The sequence below is a fragment of the Rhinoderma darwinii genome, chromosome 12 (genome assembly GCF_050947455.1).
Source record: "Rhinoderma darwinii isolate aRhiDar2 chromosome 12, aRhiDar2.hap1, whole genome shotgun sequence".
In the NCBI taxonomy this organism is placed as follows: Eukaryota; Metazoa; Chordata; class Amphibia; order Anura; family Rhinodermatidae; genus Rhinoderma; species Rhinoderma darwinii.
Genome location: NC_134698.1, coordinates 2,305,307 through 2,332,635, shown reverse-complemented (window position 1 = coordinate 2,332,635; position 27,329 = coordinate 2,305,307). Strand labels below are relative to the sequence as shown.

At 44.2% G+C, this 27,329-nt stretch overlaps 4 protein-coding genes across 5 annotated transcripts; 2 read left to right on the top strand and 2 right to left on the bottom strand.

Moving 5' to 3' along the window:
• Positions 1–192: 192 nt before the first annotated feature.
• MPZ (myelin protein zero) lies at positions 193–15,122 on the bottom strand. Its single transcript, XM_075843766.1, has 6 exons — positions 14,150–15,122; positions 12,875–13,041; positions 12,524–12,737; positions 12,234–12,369; positions 12,058–12,115; positions 193–1,936 (listed from the first exon to the last, which is right to left on the bottom strand). The coding sequence occupies exons 1-6, from the start codon at positions 14,214–14,216 to the stop codon at positions 1,838–1,840; spliced, it is 741 nt and encodes a 246-aa protein (XP_075699881.1). The 5' UTR covers positions 14,217–15,122; the 3' UTR covers positions 193–1,837.
• A 2,232-nt stretch (positions 15,123–17,354) lies between these two features.
• SDHC (succinate dehydrogenase complex subunit C) lies at positions 17,355–21,642 on the top strand. Its single transcript, XM_075843769.1, has 6 exons — positions 17,355–17,458; positions 17,956–18,012; positions 18,281–18,382; positions 19,881–19,942; positions 20,064–20,227; positions 20,390–21,642. Exons 1-6 carry the CDS (start codon positions 17,439–17,441, stop codon positions 20,492–20,494), a joined length of 510 nt encoding a protein of 169 aa, XP_075699884.1. The 5' UTR covers positions 17,355–17,438; the 3' UTR covers positions 20,495–21,642.
• A 507-nt stretch (positions 21,643–22,149) lies between these two features.
• CFAP126 (cilia and flagella associated protein 126) lies at positions 22,150–24,078 on the bottom strand. 2 transcript variants are annotated; one of them, XM_075843767.1, is made up of 5 exons: positions 23,918–24,069; positions 23,574–23,636; positions 23,390–23,470; positions 22,661–22,837; positions 22,150–22,410 (listed from the first exon to the last, which is right to left on the bottom strand). In XM_075843767.1, exons 1-5 carry the CDS (start codon positions 23,942–23,944, stop codon positions 22,210–22,212), a joined length of 549 nt encoding a protein of 182 aa, XP_075699882.1. In that variant the 5' UTR covers positions 23,945–24,069; the 3' UTR covers positions 22,150–22,209. The 2 variants fall into 2 exon arrangements, with proteins under 2 accessions (XP_075699882.1, XP_075699883.1); XM_075843768.1 differs by lacking the exon at positions 23,574–23,636 and having other exon boundaries at positions 23,918–24,078.
• A 110-nt stretch (positions 24,079–24,188) lies between these two features.
• Positions 24,189–26,745, top strand: EIF3F (eukaryotic translation initiation factor 3 subunit F). Its single transcript, XM_075843765.1, has 8 exons — positions 24,189–24,368; positions 25,295–25,365; positions 25,441–25,520; positions 25,599–25,736; positions 25,848–25,939; positions 26,086–26,222; positions 26,309–26,422; positions 26,519–26,745. The coding sequence occupies exons 1-8, from the start codon at positions 24,227–24,229 to the stop codon at positions 26,594–26,596; spliced, it is 852 nt and encodes a 283-aa protein (XP_075699880.1). The 5' UTR covers positions 24,189–24,226; the 3' UTR covers positions 26,597–26,745.
• Positions 26,746–27,329: the final 584 nt, after the last annotated feature.

Below are 27,329 nucleotides of genomic sequence, written 5' to 3'. Positions count from 1 at the left end.
TCAGTGGTGTAATAATCTGCAGGATATATCACTATGTATCTGTCAGGAGGTGGAGGAGCGATGTTCTGCAGATCTGTAGAGAGGACAGTGGTGTAATAATCTGCAGGATATATCACTATGTATCTGTCAGGCGGTGGAGGAGCGATGCTCTGCAGGTCAGTAATAAGCACACGTTGATCTTCAGATTGTCAGTCTTTATTAATGTCCGGGGGGCTGTGCTGCGCTTTGTACAGGGGTCACCGCGGTATTTACAGACATTTGTACATATATCGGTCCTCAGTGACTCGGGCTGGGGTGAGCGGCTGCACGGACACCGCTCCGGAGACATGAAGTGTTTGCTGTGCGGCCATATTGGAAGTCCCAGGATGCTTTGCTGCCGGAGACCTCCGCTGACCTCACTGATCGTCAAGTCCGGTCTGTCCGCTGTGAATAGGCTTCTATCATTACACATAATTACAAAATATACCAAATAATACAAAAACGGTCAATCCGGTTAATTCTTAAAGACGCAGGGCCAGAAATATACACAAAACACATCATCAGGAAACGTCATTGAGTATCAGTTTCCCGCCACAGAAATGGCAGCACCATGAAGAAAGAAGGAGACGACGAGAATATCCTGATAGTATCGCGACACTACAGACTGGAGACCTGCGGAAGTCACGAAGGCGGGACTTATACATTATCACGCCCTGTGGGAGGGGTCAACGAACAATGCTGACCATATAGTCTGAGATTTACGGTAACAGGTATGTCATTGTTAGATGCTCTGGAGTGTCAGGAAATGTTGGCCCTATATTCTGGTATTTACGGTATTGGGGTAGAATGAGACTTTACCCCATATGGGGGTTGATAAACAATGCTGGTCTTATATTCTGGGATTTACAGTAACATTACATTGCTGAGTATATAATCTAGTATTTACGGTATTATCACCCAACCAGAGGCCTATATTCTGGTATTTACGGTATCGGTTATTAATATCTTCTTTTGACCCCCGGATGGACGCTGCATTTGGCCGTTGCAGCATTTTAGGGGTTAACAGAAGCTATTAAAGCATTAAGCCCCCCCCCCTGTCCGCCGTGGCCGGCAGCGGAGGGGTTAAAGCTGTAGAAATATCGCCCTAGAGAGAGGCGGATAGGGCGATACTTGTACACACAGGAGACGGGTGGGATTGGCGCTCGAGTGGTTGGTATCACTGGCGCCATTTTTAGATCAGACACCGGCTGATTATAGGAGATGACAATTATAAGGCCTCGTCTGATTGGCCGAGATCCCAGAAGGGACCACAAATCCTCGATGGGTGACTACCACTATGACTATACCTGTCCCATCCCTCGCATGCTATGAATAAGGTGCGCTGCTCTTGTTGGGCACAGTTTGCATTGCAGGGTGATAAGAGATCGCCCCCGGAGTCTGGGAGGAGTACTACAATATTTGTGGGTTTTTCAGGAAGTTCATGCTATTTTCCTGCAGGGATCGGTACGATACACGGTGGTCTACTCTTCACATAAATGTTATGACAAGGCATTAGCCGCAGTAGGAGAGCGGTGGGGATGCGGGCGAGGGCACAGGGTGACCCCGTTGGGTATATATATATTCACGCCCGGGTCCCCGCTGCTCTGCCCTGGATTAAGGGCGTTTCTCGGAGTCACTTTTGGATTAAATTCTTGAGGGCGTTTTTGAGGCTGCTCTTACTGGGAGACTTTACAGCGGCTCGGAGGGGCTGATCCCCGTCCTGGTCCCCCCGCAGCTCCATCTCAATGGTATAAACCACCTTGGAGCTGCGGGGGGACTCTGACTCTGCCTTGTGGGTACCTTCCCTGCCCGCTAATTGCTATTTCCTATCTTTGCGGGAGTCCCCGATCCCTTTGGGTTTCTTGTCGCTGCTGGATTTGAAGCTTCTGGTTTGGTCTAACATGGAGAGGAGCGGAGTCTGAAAAAGACAAGAGGAGAAATCAGGATTTATACTCCAGTCACATCCAGAGCTGCAGACAGAAATCTGCTACTCTTCTGTTAGTTCTCAGACTGCAAAATTTCATAGCTCTCTACTGTCACCTGCTGGTTCTGTGTGGGTAAGAGCATTCTAAGCTGTGTTGCATTGTGGGAGATTTAGTATATGGACCAGGCGCTGTGCGCATAAAAAACACAATGTCTTCCACAATGCAATGCAGCAGAGTGGGGGCTCTATGGTCTCAGATATGTTTTAGGGGGTGCCTGACAATACGATGCTGACAATGTCCACGTGGAAACCAGCAGGATTGTGAATGCAGCTCTGGATGTGAATATAGTGTGAAATAATGCAGCTCTGGATGTGAATGTAGTATAAAAAATGCAGCTCTGGATGTGAATATAATATCAAATGATGCAGCTCTGGATGTGAATATAGTATACAATAATGCAGCTCTGGATGTGAATATAGTATAAAATAATGCAGTTCTGGATGTGAATGTAGTATAAAATAATGCAGCTCTGGATGTGAATGTAGTATAAAATAATGCAGCTCTGGATGTGAATGTAGTATAAAATAATGCAGCTCTGGATGTGAATGTAGTATAAAATAATGCAGCACTGGATGTGAATATAGTATACAATAATGCAGCTCTGGATGTGAATATAGTATAAAATAATGCAGCTCTGGATGTGAATATAGTATAAAATAATGCAGCTCTGGATGTGAATATAATATACAATAATGCAGCTCTGGATGTGAATATAGTATAAAATAATGCAGCTCTGGATGTGAATATAGTATAAAATAATGCAGCTCTGGATGTGAATATAATATACAATAATGCAGCTCTGGATGTGAATATAGTATAAAATAATGCAGCTCTGGATGTGAATATAGTATAAAATAATGCAGCTCTGGATGTGAATATAGTATACAATAATGCAGCTCTGGATGTGAATATAGTATAAAATAATGCAGCTCTGGATGTGAATATAGTATACAATAATGCAGCTCTGGATGTGAATATAATATACAATAATGCAGCTCTGGATGTGAATATAATATACAATAATGCAGCTCTGGATGTGAATATAATATACAATGCAGCTCTGGATGTGAATATAATATAAAATAATGCAGCTCTGGATGTGAATATAGTATAAAATAATGCAGCTCTGGATGTGAATATAGTATACAATAATGCAGCTCTGGATGTGAATATAGTATAAAATAATGCAGCTCTGGATGTGAATGTAGTATAAAATAATGCAGCTCTGGATGTGAATATAGTATAAAATAATGCAGCTCTGGATGTGAATATAGTATACAATAATGCAGCTCTGGATGTGAATATAGTATAAAATAATGCAGCTCTGGATGTGAATATAGTATAAAATAATGCAGCTCTGGATGTGAATATAATATACAATAATGCAGCTCTGGATGTGAATATAGTATAAAATAATGCAGCTCTGGATGTGAATATAATATACAATAATGCAGCTCTGGATGTGAATATAATATACAATAATGCAGCTCTGGATGTGAATATAGTATAAAATAATGCAGCTCTGGATGTGAATATAGTATAAAATAATGCAGCTCTGGATGTGAATATAATATACAATAATGCAGCTCTGGATGTGAATATAATATACAATAATGCAGCTCTGGATGTGAATATAGTATAAAATAATGCAGCTCTGGATGTGAATATAATATACAATAATGCAGCTCTGGATGTGAATATAGTATAAAATAATGCAGCTCTGGATGTGAATATAGTATAAAATAATGCAGCTCTGGATGTGAATATAGTATAAAATAATGCAGCTCTAGATGTGAATATAGTATAAAATAATGCAGCTCTGGATGTGAATATAGTATACAATAATGCAGCTCTGGATGTGAATATAATATACAATAATGCAGCTCTGGATGTGAATATAATATACAACAATGCAGCTCTGGATGTGAATATAGTATACAATAATGCAGCTCTGGATGTGAACATAGTATAAAATAATGCAGCTCTGGATGTGAATATAATATACAATAATGCAGCTCTGGATGTGAATATAGTATAAAATAATGCAGCTCTGGATGTGAATATAGTATAAAATAATGCAGCTCTGGATGTGAATATAATATACAATAATGCAGCTCTGGATGTGAATATAGTATACAATAATGCAGCTCTGGATGTGAATATAGTATAAAATAATGCAGCTCTGGATGTGAATATAGTATAAAATAATGCAGCTCTGGATGTAAATATAGTATAAAATAATGCAGCTCTGGATGTGAATATAATATACAATAATGCAGCTCTGGATGTGAATATAATATACAATTATGCAGCTCTGGATGTGAATATAGTATACAATAATGCAGCTCTGGATGTGAATATAGTATACAATAATGCAGCTCTGGATGTGAATATAGTATAAAATAATGCAGCTCTGGATGTGAATATAATATACAATAATGCAGCACTGGATGTGAATATAGTATAAAATAATGCAGCTCTGGATGTGAATATAATATACAATAATGCAGCTCTGGATGTGAATATAGTATAAAATAATGCAGCTCTGGATGTGAATATAGTATAAAATAATGCAGCTCTGGATGTGAATATAGTATAAAATAATGCAGCTCTGGATGTGAATATAATATACAATAATGCAGCTCTGGATGTGAATATAGTATAAAATAATGCAGCTCTGGATGTGAATATAATATACAATAATGCAGCTCTGGATGTGAATATAGTATAAAATAATGCCGCTCTGGATGTGAATATAGTATAAAATAATGCAGCTCTGGATGTGAATATAGTATAAAATAATGCAGCTCTGGATGTGAATATAATATACAATAATGCAGCTCTGGATGTGAATATAGTATAAAATAATGCAGCTCTGGATGTGAATATAGTATAAAATAATGCAGCTCTGGATGTGAATATAATATACAATAATGCAGCTCTGGATGTGAATATAGTATAAAATAATGCAGCTCTGGATGTGAATATAGTATAAAATAATGCAGCTCTGGATGTGAATATAATATACAATAATGCAGCTCTGGATGTGAATATAGTATACAATTATGCAGCTCTGGATGTGAATATAGTATACAATAATGCAGCTCTGGATGTGAATATAGTATAAAATAATGCAGCTCTGGATGTGAATATAGTATAAAATAATGCAGCTCTGGATGTGAATATAGTATAAAATAATGCAGCTCTGGATGTGAATATAGTATAAAATAATGCAGCTCTGGATGTGAATATAGTATACAATAATGCAGCTCTGGATGTGAATATAGTATAAAATAATGCAGCTCTGGATGTGAATATAATATACAATAATGCAGCTCTGGATGTGAATATAGTATAAAATAATGCAGCTCTGGATGTGAATATAGTATACAATAATGCAGCTCTGGATGTGAACATAGTATAAAATAATGCAGCTCTGGATGTGAATATAATATACAATAATGCAGCTCTGGATGTGAATATAATATACAATAATGCAGCTCTGGATGTGAATATAGTATACAATAATGCAGCTCTGGATGTGAATATAATATACAATAATGCAGCTCTGGATGTGAATATAATATACAATAATGCAGCTCTGGATGTGAATATAGTATAAAATAATGCAGCTCTGGATGTGAATATAATATACAATAATGCAGCTCTGGATGTGAATATAGTATAAAATAATGCAGCTCTGGATGTGAATATAATATACAATAATGCAGCTCTGGATGTGAATATAGTATAAAATAATGCAGCTCTGGATGTGAATATAGTATAAAATAATGCAGCTCTGGATGTGAATATAGTATAAAATAATGCAGCTCTGGATGTGAATATAATATACAATAATGCAGCTCTGGATGTGAATATAGTATAAAATAATGCAGCTCTGGATGTGAATATAGTATACAATAATGCAGCTCTGGATGTGAATATAGTATACAATAATGCAGCTCTGGATGTGAATATAGTATAAAATAATGCAGCTCTGGATGTGAATATAATATACAATAATGCAGCTCTGGATGTGAATATAGTATAAAATAATGCAGCTCTGGATGTGAATATAATATACAATAATGCAGCTCTGGATGTGAATATAGTATAAAATAATGCAGCTCTGGATGTGAATATAATATACAATTATGCAGCTCTGGATGTGAATATAATATACAATAATGCAGCTCTGGATGTGAATATAGTATAAAATAATGCAGCTCTGGATGTGAATATAGTATAAAATAATGCAGCTCTGGATGTGAATATAGTATAAAATAATGCAGCTCTGGATGTGAATATAGTATAAAATAATGCAGCTCTGGATGTGAATATAGTATAAAATAATGCAGCACTGGATGTGAATATAGTATAAAATAATGCAGCTCTGGATGTGAATATAGTATAAAATAATGCAGCTCTGGATGTGAATATAATATACAATAATGCAGCTCTGGATGTGAATATAGTATAAAATAATGCAGCTCTGGATGTGAATATAATATACAATAATGCAGCTCTGGATGTGAATATAGTATAAAATAATGCCGCTCTGGATGTGAATATAGTATAAAATAATGCAGCTCTGGATGTGAATATAGTATAAAATAATGCAGCTCTGGATGTGAATATAATATACAATAATGCAGCTCTGGATGTGAATATAATATACAATAATGCAGCTCTGGATGTGAATATAGTATAAAATAATGCAGCTCTGGATGTGAATATAATATACAATTATGCAGCTCTGGATGTGAATATAGTGTGAAATAATGCAGCTCTGGATGTGAATATAATATACAATAATGCAGCTCTGGATGTGAATATAATATACAATAATGCAGCTCTGGATGTGAATATAATATACAATAATGCAGCTCTGGATGTGAATATAGTATACAATAATGCAGCTCTGGATGTGAATATAGTATAAAATAATGCAGCTCTGGATGTGAATATAGTATAAAATAATGCAGCTCTGGATGTGAATATAATATACAATAATGCAGCTCTGGATGTGAATATAGTATAAAATAATGCAGCTCTGGATGTGAATATAGTATAAAATAATGCAGCTCTGGATGTGAATATAGTATAAAATAATGCAGCTCTGGATGTGAATATAATATACAATAATGCAGCTCTGGATGTGAATATAATATACAATAATACAGCTCTGGATGTGAATATAGTATAAAATAATGCAGCTCTGGATGTGAATATAGTATAAAATAATGCAGCTCTGGATGTGAATATAGTATACAATTATGCAGCTCTGGATGTGAATATAGTATACAATAATGCAGCTCTGGATGTGAATATAGTATAAAATAATGCAGCTCTGGATGTGAATATAGTATAAAATAATGCAGCTCTGGATGTGAATATAGTATAAAATAATGCAGCTCTGGATGTGAATATAATATACAATAATGCAGCTCTGGATGTGAATATAGTATAAAATAATGCAGCTCTGGATGTGAATATAGTATACAATAATGCAGCTCTGGATGTGAACATAGTATAAAATAATGCAGCTCTGGATGTGAATATAATATACAATAATGCAGCTCTGGATGTGAATATAATATACAATAATGCAGCTCTGGATGTGAATATAGTATAAAATAATGCAGCTCTGGATGTGAATATAATATACAATAATGCAGCTCTGGATGTGAATATAATATACAATAATGCAGCTCTGGATGTGAATATAATATACAATAATGCAGCTCTGGATGTGAATATAGTATAAAATAATGCAGCTCTGGATGTGAATATAGTATACAACAATGCAGCTCTGGATGTGAATATAGTATAAAATAATGCAGCTCTGGATGTGAATATAGTATAAAATAATGCAGCTCTGGATGTGAATATAGTATAAAATAATGCAGCTCTGGATGTGAATATAGTATAAAATAATGCAGCTCTGGATGTGAATATAGTATAAAATAATGCAGCTCTGGATGTGAATATAATATACAATAATGCAGCTCTGGATGTGAATATAATATACAATAATGCAGCTCTGGATGTGAATATAGTATAAAATAATGCAGCTCTGGATGTGAATATAATATACAATAATGCAGCTCTGGATGTGAATATAGTATACAATAATGCAGCTCTGGATGTGAATATAGTATAAAATAATGCAGCTCTGGATGTGAATATAATATACAATAATGCAGCTCTGGATGTGAATATAGTATACAATAATGCAGCTCTGGATGTGAATATAATATACAATAATGCAGCTCTGGATGTGAATATAATATACAATAATACAGCTCTGGATGTGAATATAGTATAAAATAATGCAGCTCTGGATGTGAATATAGTATACAACAATGCAGCTCTGGATGTGAATATAGTATAAAATAATGCAGCTCTGGATGTGAATATAGTATAAAATAATGCAGCTCTGGATGTGAATATAATATATAATAATGCAGCTCTGGATGTGAATATAGTATAAAATAATGCAGCTCTGGATGTGAATATAATATACAATAATGCAGCTCTGGATGTGAATATAGTATAAAATAATGCAGCTCTGGATGTGAATATAGTATAAAATAATGCAGCTCTGGATGTGAATATAATATACAATAATGCAGCTCTGGATGTGAATATAGTATAAAATAATGCAGCTCTGGATGTGAATACAGTATAAAATAATGCAGCTCTGGATGTGAATATAGTATAAAATAATGCAGCTCTGGATGTGAATATAATATACAATAATGCAGCTCTGGATGTGAATATAGTATAAAATAATGCAGCTCTGGATGTGAATATAATATACAATAATGCAGCTCTGGATGTGAATATAATATACAATAATGCAGCTCTGGATGTGAATATAGTATAAAATAATGCAGCTCTGGATGTGAATATAGTATAAAATAATGCAGCTCTGGATGTGAATATAATATACAATAATGCAGCTCTGGATGTGAATATAGTATAAAATAATGCAGCTCTGGATGTGAATATAGTATACAATAATGCAGCTCTGGATGTGAATATAGTATAAAATAATGCAGCTCTGGATGTGAATATAGTATAAAATAATGCAGCTCTGGATGTGAATATAGTATAAAATAATGCAGCTCTGGATGTGAATATAATATACAATGCAGCTCTGGATGTGAATATAATATACAATAATGCAGCTCTGGATGTGAATATAGCATACAATAATGCAGCTCTGGATGTGAATATAGTATAAAATAATGCAGCTCTGGATGTGAATATAATATACAATGCAGCTCTGGATGTGAATATAGTATACAATGCAGCTCTGGATGTGAATATAATATACAATGCAGCTCTGGATGTGAATATAATATACAATGCAGCTCTGGATGTGAATATAATATACAATAATGCAGCTCTGGATGTGAATATAGTATAAAATAATGCAGCTCTGGATGTGAATATAATATACAATGCAGCTCTGGATGTGAATATAATATACAATAATGCAGCTCTGGATGTGAATATAGTATACAATAATGCAGCTCTGGATGTGAATATAGTATACAATAATGCAGCTCTGGATGTGAATATAGTATAAAATAATGCAGCTCTGGATGTGAATATAATATACAATGCAGCTCTGGATGTGAATATAGTATACAATAATGCAGCTCTGGATGTGAATATAGTATACAATAATGCAGCTCTGGATGTGAATGTAGTATACAATAATGCAGCTCTGGATGTGAATATAATATACAATAATGCAGCTCTGGATGTGAATATAGTATAAAATAATGCAGCTCTGGATGTGAATATAATATACAATAATGCAGCTCTGGATGTGAATATAATATACAATAATGCAGCTCTGGATGTGAATATAGTATAAAATAATGCAGCTCTGGATGTGAATATAATATACAATAATGCAGCTCTGGATGTGAATATAGTATACAATAATGCAGCTCTGGATGTGAATATAGTATAAAATAATGCAGCTCTGGATGTGAATATAATATACAATAATGCAGCTCTGGATGTGAATATAGTATACAATAATGCAGCTCTGGATGTGAATATAATATACAATAATGCAGCTCTGGATGTGAATATAATATACAATAATACAGCTCTGGATGTGAATATAGTATAAAATAATGCAGCTCTGGATGTGAATATAGTATACAACAATGCAGCTCTGGATGTGAATATAGTATAAAATAATGCAGCTCTGGATGTGAATATAGTATAAAATAATGCAGCTCTGGATGTGAATATAATATATAATAATGCAGCTCTGGATGTGAATATAGTATAAAATAATGCAGCTCTGGATGTGAATATAATATACAATAATGCAGCTCTGGATGTGAATATAGTATAAAATAATGCAGCTCTGGATGTGAATATAGTATAAAATAATGCAGCTCTGGATGTGAATATAATATACAATAATGCAGCTCTGGATGTGAATATAGTATAAAATAATGCAGCTCTGGATGTGAATACAGTATAAAATAATGCAGCTCTGGATGTGAATATAGTATAAAATAATGCAGCTCTGGATGTGAATATAATATACAATAATGCAGCTCTGGATGTGAATATAATATACAATAATGCAGCTCTGGATGTGAATATAATATACAATAATGCAGCTCTGGATGTGAATATAGTATAAAATAATGCAGCTCTGGATGTGAATATAGTATAAAATAATGCAGCTCTGGATGTGAATATAATATACAATGCAGCTCTGGATGTGAATATAATATACAATAATGCAGCTCTGGATGTGAATATAGTATACAATAATGCAGCTCTGGATGTGAATATAGTATACAATAATGCAGCTCTGGATGTGAATATAGTATAAAATAATGCAGCTCTGGATGTGAATATAATATACAATGCAGCTCTGGATGTGAATATAGTATACAATAATGCAGCTCTGGATGTGAATATAGTATACAATAATGCAGCTCTGGATGTGAATGTAGTATACAATAATGCAGCTCTGGATGTGAATATAATATACAATAATGCAGCTCTGGATGTGAATATAGTATAAAATAATGCAGCTCTGGATGTGAATATAATATACAATAATGCAGCTCTGGATGTGAATATAATATACAATAATGCAGCTCTGGATGTGAATATAATATACAATAATGCAGCTCTGGATGTGAATATAATATACAATAATGCAGCTCTGGATGTGAATATAGTATAAAATAATGCAGCTCTGGATGTGAATATAATATACAATAATGCAGCTCTGGATGTGAATATAATATACAACAATGCAGCTCTAATGTTCACACAGAATTTTTTGACGCGGAAACCGCGCCGCAAAACTCGTCAAAAACGGGCCGAAAATGCCTCCCGTTGATTTCAGTGGGAGGCGGGGCGGTTTTCTTCTGCGAGCGGTAAAACCGCCTCGCGGGAGAAAGAAGGGACATGCCCTATCCTCGGGCGTTTACGCCTCTGACCTCCCATTGACTTCAATGGGAGGCAGGGAAAGCGTATTTCGCTGCGAATATGGTGTAGCTCTGAATGTGAATGGAGTATAACATTTGATGTAGCTCTGGATGTGATTGGAGCATAAGATTTGATGTAGCTCTTGATGTGATTGGAGTATAAGATTTGATGTAGCTCTGGATGTGACTGGAGTATAAGATATGATGCAGCTCTGGATGCGACTGGAGTATAAGGTTTGATGTAGCTCTTGATGTGACTGGAGTATAACATTTGATGTAGCTCTGGATGCGACTGGAGTATAACATTTGATGTAGCTCTGGATGTGATTGGAGTATAAGATATGATGTAGCTCTGGATGTGACTGGAGTATAAGATATGATGCAGCTCTGGATGCGACTGGAGTATAAGATTTGATGTAGCTCTTGATGTGACTGGAGTATAACATTTGATATAGCTCTGGATGTGACTGGAGTATAAGATATGATGTAGCTCTGGATGTGATAGGAGTATAAGATTTGCTGCATCTTTGGCTGTGATTGGAGTATAAGGTGCGTCGCTGTATCCTCACCTGTCTGCCACCTTTTGAGCCTTTGGATAATTTGTGAAGTTTTCCTCTTTCTAGGGCGCTGCAAAAAGAGAAAAAATGCCATGAAGTTGAACGGATAAAACAGAGAATGATGCCCGCTGCCCGTCGGTCATGTCATCGCGGCGCCCTCGTCACCCCTGGTAACCGCCAGCACCTACCTGAGCTCCCTCTGCACCCGGATCTGCCTCCTCAGCCAGCAGTAACGTATGAGGTACGCCAGGACCGCCACCAGTATCACCAGCCCCAGCGCTGCTCCGATAATGATGCCAAGGATCATGCCAGCGCGGACCGGGCCTGAGGGGGAGGAGCCTCACATTAATCACGCCCACATCTGCTTCTTATCACAATACAGCGAGGGTGCCAATATGGCGCACACGCCTGGCGATATCCCTGACGAGACCACCCTGCCCCCCCCCCCACATACAGTCCGTCAGTAATGGCCCCTCACCTTTATCAAAGACCAGCAGGTGGACGTACGACGACTTTCCGACCACGTCCGGCGGGTTCTTGACATCGCAGGTGAAGGTGCCGTTGTCGACGTAATCGAGATTGTGGATGACGATGGATCCGTCCTTATTCCGGGGGTAGCCCACCCACTCAATACGCTCCTTGAAGATCCCCGTGTCGTCTATATGGGCCTGTCCCTTGTTGTAGTGAAATATCTGCCACGTAGGGAGAAGACTCATCAGAACCGCCATTTTGGATTTAAAGGGACATCGCCCCGCTCTCTCATCGCTACATTATCTCAGTGCATTTTGGGTGAACTGGCCCTTTAAGAGCGTCAAACTGCGACTCTCACCGAATACGTGTCCCTGCTGTTGTCAGGCTGGTACTGCCAAGACACGGAGATGTCGTCGGAGATCCATTCACTCGACCAGAATGTGCAGGACAGGTGGACCTTCGACCCCACGGTGCCATGGATCTCCCGGTCAGTGTAAACTTCGATTGCCAGGGCGGGTGAGAGGGCTGCGGAGAAGAAAAAAAAGAAGAAAAATATCTAAAAACAAAAGAAAAAAAAATAGGAAAAACCATGAAAAATATCGAGCCTATAATAATACACAGTGCGCAGGTGGAGCAGACTTTATTACCGATCACGACTGGATGGATCCAATTTTTTTTCCCGTCAAAAACTTTATTCCAATGTATAAGACGCAGACAATTTCCCTCCCACGCTGAATTTCTACATGTCGTGCGCAAATTAACTTTTGGAAATTTTGGGAAATTTTTTATTTCAAAAATTCGAAAATTTCAAATTCATCCATAGCAATTTTCAATACAAAACCAGATACGGATTTGACATGTGGAATTCTGCCCTGGACCCCTCCTCTGTGAACCCCCAAGTCGTCAAGTGACACGGTTCATTGTAAACGTAACAAAATCTACAGGGAAACCGTCAGCAAGTAGGTTGGCGTTTATTATTCTTATTATGTGCCTGTAGTTAATACTCGGAGTATATAATGGTGTATTGCTGTGAATTCTCGGGTTGGCTATATACCCCGTAATGCCCCCTCACTACCCCACAAGTACCCAATGTGCAGATTAGATACTCATATAGCAATCGGACTATTTGTTAATTTACTGTAAAGAACAAATTATTCATAAAACAACAATTACATACGAAAAAATGACATAAAACCATAACAGGATCGGTGACAAGCAATGAACCTACTTGCTGATGGTTTCCAGAAAGCAATACATTTGTATATCAATGCAAAAACAAGCAGAATATTAGGACTGATCCGATAGCGACGCTCAGCGGGGGAGGGGGGGGGTCCTGGATGAGAACGGAAGAACGTGTCGCTATGACAACGGAGACCGAAGTATGTGAACGTGGTCAATGCTCCGCAGACACAAGATGGCGTCCAGATTTTCCGACCAATGAGAGACGCCTGAATACAAGACATCTCTCTGACGTGTATAAGAACCGCGCAGCCGGTGGGGATGGCGAGAAAACATGGCCGCCGCCGCGTGCCGCCCGGGGCTTCATTTCCGATATTACAATAGTGAACAGATATGGCAGGGACGGCCTCCTGGTCATGTGACGGAGAAGTTATAAGGCAGAGGACAGACTTACTCAGAGCGGAGAGGACTACAAGGCCCAGCAGACAGCACGGTGCCCGGGAGGAGCTCAGCGAATCCATTAGTCGTCTAGTAGTGAGCGAGTCATAGGAGGTCCCGGCCGCTGTGGAGTAAGAGACCAGCCGGGACCCTCCTTATATACCCCAAAGGGTGGGACGGGAAATCTACTGCACAAAGACCGGCCAATCACAGGGCAGAGCCCAAAACTGGTAACAAGAAGGGGGCGCCGTGCCACCCGACCACATCTACAATAAGCAGAAGTCTGTACTCAGCGCGTAGGAGGAGAGTGACACAGGAGACGCGGCGTATCTAAGCCGCTCATGTGTGATACTGGCTGCTGCTGTATCTAAGCCGCTCATGTGTGATACTGGCTGCTGTATCTAATCCTCTCGTGTGATACTGGCTGCTGTATCTAATCCTCTCATGTGTGATACTGGCTGCTGTATCTAATCATCTCATGTGTGAAACTGGCTGCTGTATCTAATCCTCTCATGTGTGATACTGGCTGCTGTATCTAATCCTCTCATGTGTGAAACTGGCTGCTGTATCTAATCTTCTCATGTGTGATACTGTCTGCTGAGCTGTGTATCTAATCCTATCATGTGTGATACTGTCTGCTGAGCTGTGTATCTAATCCTCTCATGTGTGGTACTGTCTGCTGAGCTGTGTATCTAATCCTCTCATGTGTGGTACTGGCTGCTGTATCTAATCCTCTCATGTGTGAAACTGGCTGCTGTATCTAATCTTCTCATGTGTGATACTGTCTGCTGAGCCATGTATCTGATCCTATCATGTGTGATACTGTCTGCTGAGCCGTGTATCTAATCCTATCATGTGTGATACTGTCTTCTGAGCTGGTTTACCTAATCCTCTTATGTGTGATACTGTCTGCTGTGTATCTAATCCTGTCATGTGTGATACTGACTGCTGAGTTGTGTATCTAATCCTATCATGTGTGATACTGTCTGCTGAGCTGTGTATCTAATCCTATCATGTGTGATACTGTCTGCTGAGCCGTGTATCTAATCCTATCATGTGTGATACTGTCTGCTGAGCCGTGTATCTAATCCTATCATGTGTGATAATGTCTGCTGAGCTGTGTATCTAATCCTATCATGTGTGATACTGTCTGCTGAGCTGTGTATCTAATCCTATCATGTGTGATACTGTCTGCTGAGCCGTGTATCTAATCCTATCATGTGTGATACTGTCTGCTGAGCCGTGTATCTAATCCTATCATGTGTGATACTGTCTGCTGAGCTGTGTATCTAATCCTATCATGTGTGATACTGTCTGCTGAGCCGTGTATCTAATCCTATCATGTGTGATTCTATATGCTGAGCTGTGTATCTAATCCTATCATGTGCGATACTGTCTGGTGAGCTGTGTATCTAATCCTATGACGTGTGATACTGGCTGCTGAGCTGTGTATCTAATCCTATCATGTGTGATACTGTCTGCTGTATCTAATCCTGTCATGTGTGATACTGTCTGCTGAGCTGTGTATCTAATCCTATCATGTGTGATACTGACTGCTGAGCCGTGTATCTAATCCTACCATGTGTGATACTGTCTGCTGAGCCGTGTATCTAATCCTATCATGTGTGACACTGTCTGCTGAGCTGTGTATCTAATCCTATCATGTGTGATACTGTCTGCTGTGTATCTAATCCTATCATGTGTGATACTGTCTGCTGAGCTGTGTATCTAATCCTGCCATGTGTGATACTGTCTGCTGAGCTGTGTATCTAATCCTATCATGTATGATACTGTCTGCTGAGCTGTGTATCTAATCCTGTCATGTGTGATACTGTCTGCTGAGCTGTGTATCTAATCCTATCATGTGTGATACTGTCTGCTGAGCTGTGTATCTAATCCTGCCATGTGTGATACTGTCTGCTGAGCTGTGTATCTAATCCTATCATGTGTGATACTGTCTGCTGAGCTGTGTATCTAATCCTATCATGTGCGGTACTGTCTGTTGTATCTCAGCCTGTTATGTGTGTTACTGCTGTATCTCAGCCTGTTATGTGCGGTACTGTCTGCTGTATCTCAGCCTGTTATGTGTGGTACTGTCTGCTGTATCTCAGCCTGTTATGTGCGGTACTGTCTGCTGTATCTCAGCCTGTTATGTGTGGTACTGCAGTATCTCAGCCTGTTATGTGCGGTACTGTCTGCTGTATCTCAGCCTGTTATGTGTGGTACTACTGTATTTCAGCCTGTTATGTGTGGTACTACTGTATCTCAGCCTGTTATGTGTGGTACTGCTGTATCTCAGCCTGTTATGTGTGGTACTGCTGTATCTCAGCCTGTTATGTGTGGTACTGCTGTATCTCAGCCTGTTATGTGTGGTACTGTCTGCTGTATCTCAGCCTGTTATGTGTGGTACTGTCTGCTGTATCTCAGCCTGTTATGTGTGGTACTGCTGTATTTCAGCCTGTTATGTGTGGTACTGCTGTATCTCAGCCTGTTATGTGTGGTACTGCTGTATCTCAGCCTGTTATGTGTGGTACTGCTGTATCTCAGCCTGTTATGTGTGGTACTGCTGTATCTCAGCCTGTTATGTGTGGTACTGCTGTATTTCAGCCTGTTATGTGTGGTACTACTGTATCTCAGCCTGTTATGTGTGGTACTGCTGTATCTCAGCCTGTTATGTGTGGTACTGCTGTATCTCAGCCTGTTCTGTGTGGTACTGCTGTATCTCAGCCTGTTATGTGTGGTACTGCTGTATCTCAGCCTGTTATGTGCGGTACTGTCTGCTGTATCTCAGCCTGTTATGTGTGGTACTGCTGTATCTCAGCCTGTTATGTGTGGTACTGCTGTATCTCAGCCTGTTATGTGTGGTACTGCTGTATCTCAGCCTGTTATGTGTGGTACTGCTGTATCTCAGCCTGTTATGTGTGGTACTGCTGTATCTCAGCCTGTTATGTGTGGTACTGCTGTATCTCAGCCTGTTATGTGTGGTACTGCTGTATCTCAGCCTGTTATGTGTGGTACTGCTGTATCTCAGCCTGTTATGTGTGGTACTGCTGTATCTCAGCCTGTCTCGGGTGTATAATAACGGGTGATATTCTATATAGATATTAGTGCAGGTTGGTTGTTGTCATGGTTACGAGCTTCGCACTTGACCTTTTGCAGTCACATGACTCACATCTTCAGCAGACCTGCCCCTCAGCCAGTAATCACGCCTTCTTCTTGATCCGACCAATCACAGCGCAGGCGGCGAGACTAATTGGAGGCGCGGCGTATCATGAGTCCGTGACGTCAGTGACTGCGAGTGGAAGATGGCGGCGCTGATATTGAGGTGACATTTGTCTGGTGTGGGGGAGTTAAGCCGATATTGGGGTCTGAGCCCTCAGTGTGGGCGGGGGTCGTACTTATAGTAGCCGGTGCAGTGCGCGGATATAACGGGTCAGCTGTGGCGGGAAGGGCAGGATTCAGGTGCTGAGAGGGGGTCACCTGTAAGTCACTGGGTGAGGGGCGGGGGGTTAAAGGTCACCTGTGAGGTGTCAGATAGTCGGGGGTCCCTTGTGTGCTATATGGGGGTGTAGTGTCCCCCTGAGCGATAGAAAGAGGGGTAGTCACCCACATTGTATGGGGGAGGGGCTATGATCAATTTAAAGGGGCAGTCCACCATGTTTCCGCTCCTGTGTGTGAATGAATGTGATGGAGTCTGAACTGTGTTCTATTGGATATGAATGAATGTGGAGATGCCCTTTAAGCCCCGGTTCTGTATCCTGGTGTTTTCAGCTTCGCCTTTGTATGATCCTGACTCCCGTTTCTTCTCTTCCTTCCGGTCAGACACGCAGCGTGGCGAAGCCTCCACTCCCAGCTCCGACCGACCTTCTGCCTTAGAAAGTAAGTGCCCCCGCAACACGGGCGAGATGCTCTGCGGAGAACGGTCCATTGTGACAAATTATAACGGTGACTACGTATAGAAGCGGGTGAGATCTCGCCAAAACACGACCCCGTGGAGATGACTATTTAGAGGGATTCTCCATTTTTGGGTTGTGCCGCTGTTGGAGGGACAGAACATGAACATAAAGCCGTTTTTGAATGTTCAATCTTTATTGATACGCGACACGGTGGCTGTGGTAAATGATTACGTCTCCTTCGTTCTTGTCAGTGCCGTTCCCATGACGACGTCGGCCAAGCAGGAGATGGACGGTTTCTGGGAGAAGAACACCCGCCTGAATCGCCCGGTCTCGCCTCACATGACTATTTATAAGTAAGTCCGCAGCGGAGGATGGGCCGGATGTCTGTGGTTGTAGTCCTCGTGTCCGTCCCTGATATCCCAGCGCTCGCTAGATCCAATATGGCCGCTCCTGGGTGGTCATCCAGCTTTCCCAGACTCCCTGTCTAGTGATGTCAAAGATGCGGCTGCTTAGCTTTTCAGGACTCTTAGAAAGCTGGGTGACTGCCGTAATGGTGGCCATATTGGGATATCACTCAGCTTTCCTGGGCTCCTGAATGGCACACCTGTCCAGTTTCGCATCCGTTCCTCATAGCGGCTGTGTTATCAGGCTGGTTTGTCATTCCGGGGTCTTGGAGAGCTGGGTGACCCCTACACAGAAGAGATGGCTGGCCTGGGGGGGGAGATGAGTAGTGTGCCCCGGTCGGGGGGCGCCGCTGCTCAATGAGTGAGACCCGTTGCCTGAAAATACCCTAAGCGGGCGGCATTCCTCAGCTGGCACTAGGTGGGCATCACGGAGTCAGTGCCAGGGGAAAGTTGTCTCTTCAGCATGTGGCTGCGCCCGGCCGGCATTGTTCCTCCGCCCGCTCACATACCACAGCCCTCCGGCCGCATGAATAACTCTGCTATGTGGAGACAAGGGGTGAGGACGGCCGACTGCCCCCCACAGCATTCCTGACACCCCCCCGGAGAATGTGCGGCCCACCGCCGCCGGACACTACCACTCTTATATCTGCAGTTTGGGCTAATTTTGGTTTAAGGACCCCAAAATAAAGCCCCCCCCCATGTCCCAGCTATCCTGTATAATCTTCCCCCATCCCCCGCTAGCTGGATAGTTCCCTATACCACACCGTCAGATCCTTTATCCAAAGTCCCATGATGCATTGCATTGTGAGAGATGTCGTTTTCTATAGGAGTGACGGACACTGAACCTGCGGGGTCACCAGTCAGGACCTTCAACCGGAAAATAAAATTGTAAATGCAGCTCTGGATGTAACTAGTGTAAAGGGTAAAGCTCCGAACCGAGGCCGTTCTTTGTATAGACACTGAGCTGGCCGGGGTCGCTGGTGTGATCATCACTCACAGGACACCCGTGGGAAATGCAGCTCTGGATGTGACTAGTGTACACGGCAGTTGATTCTGTACAGAGCTAGTTAGGGGCAGCACTGAGGTGTTGGGTCCTGAGAGCTAACCGGAAATGAGCAATATTGTGGCTGCAGCTCTGGATGTGAGTGGAGTAGGGGCATGATTCCTGCCTGGATGTAAACATGGCGGCGTGGCGCTCAGGACGGGCGCTGCGGGTTAATATTCGGGCAGCTCCTGGGTTTTCTGCGTTATGTTAATGTGACCTCTTTACTGTTCTTACCACCGGACGGTTCCCCGGAGCGGTTGTGTGGTTGGCGCTGTCACATCACATCACGGGCACCACGCTTGGTATGACGGGTGGGTGTCGGGGCTGCGTGGCTGATGGTAACGGCTTGTGACGCGTTGCCTTTGCCCGGGGCTGACCTCCCGCTTTGTTCGCTCCTCACAGATGGTCTTTGCCCATGATGATGTCCATCACCCACCGAGGCACCGGTGTCGCCATGAGCGCTGGTGAGTACCGCTCCTGATCACGCCCCCTTTTATCTGTTCTTGGGAGAGCCGAGTGGCGGCCATGATTGTTCTGCAGGGATGGCCTCCTGACTAATCACCCCTCTCTCCTCCTCTACCCCAGGGGTGTCGTTGTTCGGCCTGGCCGCCCTGGTTCTCCCCGGAGATTACGCATCGTACCTGGAGCTTATAAAGTCCCTCAGCCTGGGCCCGGCGCTCGTCTACTCCGCTAAGTTCGCCATCGCTTTTCCCTTCATGTACCACTCGTGGAACGGCATCCGACACCTGGTGAGTGCGAGCTGATTTCTGGGGAACTGTCTGGATTATGGGGGCAGGTTGAGAATTTGGGTGCAGCTTTGGGTGTAACTGGAGTATAATAATCATGAGCTTGGATGCACTGTGGTTTATGGACAGGAGGGCTCCATCTTTTCTTGTGTTTTCTCTCTGCAGGCCTGGGACCTGGGTAAAGGCTTTAAGATCCCTGAAGTTTACCAGACGGGCTACGTGGTGCTGGGTCTCACCCTCCTGTCTGCGGCTGGCATCGCTGCCCTGTGATCCAGACACGACTGATCGCCTCATCCTGACGTCTCACGCACCAAAAACCTTCACAAGAGTCGCTGTCCCTAATAAGGGCCGGGTCTGGGATTTTGGGCCGTGTTGGATCACTTCACCCGTGCTGGGCACAGTCCCCTCTGCCATCTTCCTCCCACATGCCAAAGATCCCACCCTGCATAGTCCTGGTGGGGAAGCCGATCCCTGTGCCCCTTATTCCCTGGCCAATGGCTATAGGATAATCGGGTGACCCTGGCGATCTCTCCCATTGGTCTAACACCCCTCCCCCGTCACGCTATATGGTGCCCTCGCTTTATGGCTATTAAAGGGAAATGTCATTGACCCCGATGTCCTTTCTGCGCCACGGAATCGTCTGGTTTAACTGTAAACGCATCTCATGTGGCACTAAAGTCTGCTCTCGGCTGGTGGATCTTGGGTCTGGAGGATGTGAGACCCCCGACTCCTGAGATCAGCGTGTGACACATAATACATCCTATTGTCCCGGGTTATTGTGGGAAGGGAATTTAAAATTCCACAATTCGCGTGGGAAATATGGAAAGGGCAAATGTAAACGGAGTGCAGCGGAGAAATCACGGCGCCGTCCCTTTAAGGAACACTCTCCAAGATGGTGGAATATTTAAAGGGGATGGTCATGGCCTGGTCTCCCTTAAATACATCCTGACACAAACCCATCTGTGTCCAGCCAGATCTATAACAGAGCGGGGCAGACATCTTTGATGGGGAAGGTGGAGACGCCCTTTAAGACACCTGGCCCAAACTGTATGGCCTCTAAATCAGCTTAAAGGGGATGTTCACATTTGGCCATTCCCAGAGTGAGGGGTGAACTATCTGCGTCGGGGGGTGTCTGCTTATGACCTGGTGGTTTACTCTCAACCTGCACGGGTGGGAGTGGCCAAAATGGAACTCCCCTTTAAGTCTCCCAAACTCTACTGATCAAGAAGGGAATAACCCCTATTATCCTGATAGAGGTAGTAGTCATTCGTGCCGTCCTCCACTCGTCTTCTAGTTTCTCCGAGGGGGTTTGCGCCACGTCACCCCGATTCTTAAAGGAATATCCAAGGGCAAAATATTTTTACTGAGAACCGAGAGGAGCGTTTTCTGTATCTTTCAATAAAATAGATTGTTTCCTCCCCCTGCTGTTATTTCAGCGTCGGACACTTGTGGCATTGTCTTCAGGAATGATTGTATCGGGGCGGAATGTAGCGGGGAGCAGTCCGGCCCCCGCAGTCCATTATTAACCCAGTGATGAGACGATGGCATCGCAGCAATGTAAACCAGCGCCCTCTGGTGTCACAACAAGGTGCTGCAGTGATTGATCTGTTACGAGGATTAAAGTTACGTTTTCCTCCACTCATACTGAGGAGATAAGCGGTGCCAGACACCACCTCCAGTCTAGTGTGACTGCGGATAGCTGTAGAATATCTGTCTCATAGTGAGATCCAGGAAGCTGAGATATGGGGTGTTGTTTGTTAAGTTCCTCACACTGGTCCCCCCCTTAATGATATGGCCGCTCAGCATTTTTCCTGAAGCAGTGGCCACAGTGAGGACCCCACCTCACAGCTGCCTGGACCCCTGTATGACATGGGGTGGGGGGGGTCTCCTGGTTCTAACATCTACAGAAGTGACAGTCCGGAAAGTTTTTCAGGTTTAATGTGTCAATTTATTGCCTGCGGCGCCGCTTCTCACGTGACCACCAATCAGCTGTCTCCATGTGGAGAAGTTCTTCTACAGCTGCTGGGTACATGGTCCCCCGGCGCCTCCTGGTGGCGGCTGCGGCCTCCGTTACAAGAGCCGGGCTGACTGGCAGATCTTTGGGGCGCCTTCTCCTGGGGGCTGCACGGCGCTCGGTCATTCTTCGGACTCTGTCGCTGGGGGTCGTCTTCTGTCTTATAGAAAACCTGTTGGTCCAGAAATGAAAATTTTATATTCCTAAATAACTTTTCTGCAATCATCCCTGCCCCCGCCATCAAGATCTAGAAAGACGCAGTCCTATGCTGGAAGCCAATCAGAACGCAGCATTCAGTCATAGTCTGCGGGATATGTAAGGGGCCCTCCAGCTGGTGAGACTACACTTCCCAGCATGCCCTTCTAGTCTGCAGCATGCTGGGACATTAACAGGAGAGCGCTGCTATAGATGTGGGCACAGACCTTCCCGGTGACGTCTGGTCGCAGTCCGTTACTGGCCGTTACAAGGGACTCCGACTCCTCGATCCACTCCATGAGACGCCTGGAAGCATCCGCTGAGCGGGACGTAAGGCTGACTTTAGCGGGGGGGATCTTACAGGGCATATCCCAGGTGCCGATGAACGTCCCCCATGGATTGACCTGGAAGCGGTAAGACAAAGTTTAGGATGGAGACCTGGATCTCAGCAGGGGGCGACAAAGCACAGGAAATATGCTCTGACCGGAGGCACTAAGGGAGGGACATTCATGATATAATAAAGGGGTTTAGTCATCTATTGTGTAAAAGGTCTTTACCATGTGACACCCCGGAACGATTCCTGCACCAGTCATGGGAATAACGGCAAAGACGGAAGCTGCCCTTTAAAGGGGTTCTCCACTTTGGACAATCCCTACTAAAAAGGGTCCCTTGACAATAAGCAGATCACAAAGTGTCCCCCTACTCCGCAATCAGTTGTGATCTGTGGGGAAACCTGGCAGTAAGTGTTCAGTTTCCCTGCAGCGCCACCGCAGGTGAAATGAAGTATTACACGGTGTCAAGTGTTCTGCTGAGTGGTGGGGTACGACACTGGTATTCAAAAAAAAAAACACCAAGGTGTCATGCTCCGCCCCCTTGGGCCCTGCACTAGACATAACACAGATGGAGATTTCCTTAATATTTATTGCCGATAGGGCGAGAGGAGGCAATGGACTAACCTTTGACCTTGGGACCCCCGGAAGCAGGTGGCCTCTGTCGTTGGAAATAAACTGTGTGAATCCGTCATGTGTGGATGGCGCCTGAAATACACAAGAATTATGAGGATATATATTTTTTTAAAGTAAACAAGTAGCTGATCTGGTACAACATGTGGCTATAGCGCCCCCTGCTGGCACACGTTACCTCCTTGTGGGGTCTGGGGATGTTCCAGTTCTGCAGTTTAGTGGAGAGGAAGGAGCTGTCATACTGTGAAGGAGAAGGACACCACTGACCAATCATATCGCTCCAATGCTGTACATATGTGACGGCGCCCCCTTCTGGCTGGGTTCTGTAGCATACCCTCTAATAATGGGCAGTTTATGGGATGTTCCCCTCATTATAACCTCTGTCCATCCCCGCAGACACTATATACACCAATAATTATATATCCAGTCATATACCGGACATAATATTAGAGGATGAGCCCCATAGTGATGTACCCCAGGAATAGTGGGCCCCCAGAGTTTACACTGCATTATGGGATGTACCTGATTAGCACTGTAGTAAGTGGCCATGCTGATCTCTTCTCTCCTGTGTGTGTACACTGCTGTCACCTAGCAACTGTTACCCCGAGGGGAGGGGCCTGACACCCTCAGGTACATCATACCCTGTGGATAGTGCTCATTGGCTGAGCAGGTCACGTGACATGAACATGGCTCATTCTACAATGTATCGCGCAGCAATTCTCCAGCCAATCAGGGCGCGGCGTGTTGAGCTAGCGCTTCGTCCAATCAGATCGAGAGTTACGTTGTAGTGCCGCGGCTCCGCCCCCTCGACGCTCTTTCTACAGCAGCAAGATGGCGGCTCCGGCGGTTACGGTGATGCCGGCGGCACTGCACGGGCATGTGGTCAAGGTTCACCCCGTGGTCCTGGCCTCTATTGTGGACAGCTACGAGCGCAGGAATGAAGGGGCCGCTCGGGTGATTGGGACTCTTCTGGGTGAGAAGGGCGGGAGGCCCGAGCTCCCTTATCTGCCGCATGTGGCCGTGGTCCCTGGTTATGTTATTGTTCAGGCGCCTGCGCAGTTTTAGGACCCGGATGATCATATCACGTGATTCGGCTTATAACCAGAGCCAGGGGCCCCGCATGTTACTTTAGTGTTGGGGCCACAGGAAACCTTCCGGGCCCCCGTGTAATGTGTAGAGATGTGGGGGGTCCCCGTGTAATGTCTGGAGATGTGGGGGGTCCCCGTGTAATGTCTGGAGATGTGGGGGGTCCCCCGTGTAATGTCTGGAGATGTGGGGGGTCCCCCCGTGTAATGTCTGGAGATGTGGGGGGTCCCCCCGTGTAATGTCTGGAGATGTGGGGGGTCCCTCGTGTAATGTCTGGAGATGTGGGGGGTCCCCCCGTGTAATGTCTGGAGATGTGGGGGGTCCCCCCGTGTAATGTCTGGAGATGTGGGGGGTCCCCCGTGTAATGTCTGGAGATGTGGGGGGTCCCCCGTGTAATGTCTGGAGATGTGGGGGGTCCCCCCGTGTAATGTCTGGAGATGTGGGGGGTCCCCCCGTGTAATGTCTGGAGATGTGGGGGGTCCCCCGTGTAATGTCTGGAGATGTGGGGGGTCTTCAGGCTGTAATGTGGGGGCCACACTGCGGTGTAATGAAGGGGTTCAGTATAGTGGTGGCCCCTCCCCCCAATACCAATGTGAGAAGAGAATTAAAGGGCTTGTCTGTTCCCCTCCCCCGCCCGGGAGCTGAACCTCTGTAAGGTCTCGTCCACACGTAACGGAATTGCGGACAAAAAAAAACCGCAGCAAATCCAGGCGGACGGATGGGGGGGGCGGTGGACGGAGGGGGTGGGGTTTTGTGTACAGCCCCCGGTCCCGTCCCCTGTAGTCACTGTATATATATATTTCTCTCCCGCAGGCACGGTGGACAAGCACTCTATAGAAGTCACCAACTGCTTCTCGGTCCCCCACAATGAGTCTGAGGATGAGGTACCCCCGCGGTTGTAGTGTCGCTGTGTGGGGGAGGGGTGGGCGCCGCTCGTGCTGATCTGTGGTGTTTTCCAGGTGGCGGTGGACATGGAATTCGCTAAGAACATGTACGAGCTGCACAAGAAGGTGACGTCCACCGAGCAGATCCTGGGCTGGTGAGTGCCCCTCCCCCGCTCCTGACCGGGGGCGCCCGTGGGGGTCCACACATGATGACCCTGTATCTTGTACTGCAGGTACGCCACAGGAAATGACATCACAGAACATTCCGTGCTCATCCACGAGTATTACAGCCGCGAGGCCACCAACCCCATACACATGACCGTGGACACCAGCCTGCAGGCCGGCCGCATGAGCATCAAAGCCTACATCAGGTACCGACGCCCGCAGACTGTTACAACGGGGGCCGACCCCCGCAGACTGTTGCATCGGGGGCCGACCCCCGCAGACTATTACAAGTAATAGATTTGTCATTTCTCTTGCAGCACTCCAATGGGTGTACCTGGTAAAACGATGGGGGTTATGTTCACCCCGCTCACTGTGCAGTTTGTGTATTATGACACCGAGAGGATAGGAGGTGAGTGGTTGGGGGCGGCTATAAATGGTCTCCTTCCTGTAGATGATGGGGGCAGTCTTTTCCCTCCGTTTATTGGTTTATCACATCGCCATCTTGTGGCTGTTCTTGGGTACTGCGTGTCATTCTGAAGTCCTTCATTCTTGTAGTTGACCTCATCACAAAAACCTGCTTCAACGCAACCCGCAACATCAGTCTGACCAGTGACCTCCAGCAGGTCGGCTCCGCTGCCATTCGTCTGCAGGATTCCCTGAGCACTGTGCTCCAGTATGCGGAGGATGTGCTGGTGAGTCGCCCTCTGGTGGTTATGAAGGGTCCCGGGTCTACCGTCTCCTTCGTGATTTATCTTCATCGTCTCTTCTTCTTTTTCAGTCGGGTAAAGTCTCCGCAGACAACAACGTGGGGCGTTTTCTGATGGATCTGGTCACCCAAGTACCAACCATTGCCCCCGAGGACTTTGAGGCCATGCTGAACAGTAACATTAATGTGAGTGCGGGGAGTGGCTGTGTCTGGGGGGGGGGGGGGGCACTTACTTTTGTGGCTGTTGATACATATTCATGCGTTGTGTGTTCTCTCCTCCAGGATCTGCTGATGGTCACTTATCTCGCCAACCTCACCCAGGCTCAGATCGCTCTCAATGAGAAGCTACTGAACCTGTGAGGCCCCTGCACTGCCCCCTGCAGGCCGGAGGTCCCCATCACCCGCCCCGAGCAGAGCGTTACATTGTAATATATGATTCCTGATTATTCCGGATGGTTTGGACTTTGTTGCATTTTCCCTTTTTGTGAAATAAAATAAGTTCCACACAATGTTGGGGGTGATTGTCCGTGTTGTAGCGTCCTGGACTGCTGCTCCCTCCTCTAGAAAGCTGGGTATGTGGACTACAGGCTGTGAGACCCCCGATCGATGGAGCTCAGGGTTATGGTGACTTACAGAGCCCAGAACAATTGTCACCCAGTTTTCCAGACAACCTGAACGGAAAATAAATGGTCCCGAAATCAGAGAGGTGTCTGGAGAGCCTTAAAGGGGTTGTCCAGGGTCAGAAAAAAATGTCCGCTTTCTTCCAGGAACAGCGCCACACCTGTCCACTTGTTGTGTCCGGTATTACAGCTCTGCTGCAATATCTCACACATCCTGCATAAAATGTGGCACTGTTTGGGAATAAACCATACATTTTCAAGACCTCTGATTGCTGTCCGTTAAAGGGGAGTTCTTCTTTACATCCGTAGGCTGAAAATCTGTACAGATTTATTTCTTCTCACAGCTGAGGGTTTGTTACAGTTTGTATCCAGTTTAGACAATCATCTGTGAGGTAAGCAGACAGAACTCCAGATGTATACATTTTACCTGCACTGATACATTGTAACAAACTGGACAGTATGTCGAAGTGTTT

What these genes read in the sequence shown, in the direction of transcription:
- CFAP126 (XM_075843767.1), bottom strand. Translation starts at nt 23,944, where the DNA reads ATGGCCACTTACTACAGTGCTAATCAG. An exon ending in CTTACTACAGTGCTAATCAG is followed by an intron (nt 23,637 to 23,917) that starts GTACATCCCATA and finishes TCTCCTTCACAG; the next exon opens with TATGACAGCTCCTTCCTCTC. An exon ending in CGGGGGTCCCAAGGTCAAAG is followed by an intron (nt 22,838 to 23,389) that starts GTTAGTCCATTG and finishes TACCGCTTCCAG; the next exon opens with GTCAATCCATGGGGGACGTT.
- EIF3F (XM_075843765.1), top strand. Translation starts at nt 24,227, where the DNA reads ATGGCGGCTCCGGCGGTTACGGTGATGCCGGCGGCACTGCACGGGCAT. An exon ending in TGACACCGAGAGGATAGGAG is followed by an intron (nt 25,940 to 26,085) that starts GTGAGTGGTTGG and finishes TCATTCTTGTAG; the next exon opens with TTGACCTCATCACAAAAACC. An exon ending in TGCTGAACAGTAACATTAAT is followed by an intron (nt 26,423 to 26,518) that starts GTGAGTGCGGGG and finishes TCTCTCCTCCAG; the next exon opens with GATCTGCTGATGGTCACTTA.
- MPZ (XM_075843766.1), bottom strand. Translation starts at nt 14,216, where the DNA reads ATGGATTCGCTGAGCTCCTCCCGGGCACCGTGCTGTCTGCTGGGCCTT. An exon ending in CGGGTGCAGAGGGAGCTCAG is followed by an intron (nt 12,116 to 12,233) that starts GTAGGTGCTGGC and finishes CTCTTTTTGCAG; the next exon opens with CGCCCTAGAAAGAGGAAAAC. An exon ending in GCTCAAAAGGTGGCAGACAG is followed by an intron (nt 1,937 to 12,057) that starts GTGAGGATACAG and finishes TGTCTTTTTCAG; the next exon opens with ACTCCGCTCCTCTCCATGTT.
- SDHC (XM_075843769.1), top strand. Translation starts at nt 17,439, where the DNA reads ATGGCGGCGCTGATATTGAG. An exon ending in CCGACCTTCTGCCTTAGAAA is followed by an intron (nt 18,013 to 18,280) that starts GTAAGTGCCCCC and finishes CGTTCTTGTCAG; the next exon opens with TGCCGTTCCCATGACGACGT. An exon ending in CGGTGTCGCCATGAGCGCTG is followed by an intron (nt 19,943 to 20,063) that starts GTGAGTACCGCT and finishes CCTCTACCCCAG; the next exon opens with GGGTGTCGTTGTTCGGCCTG.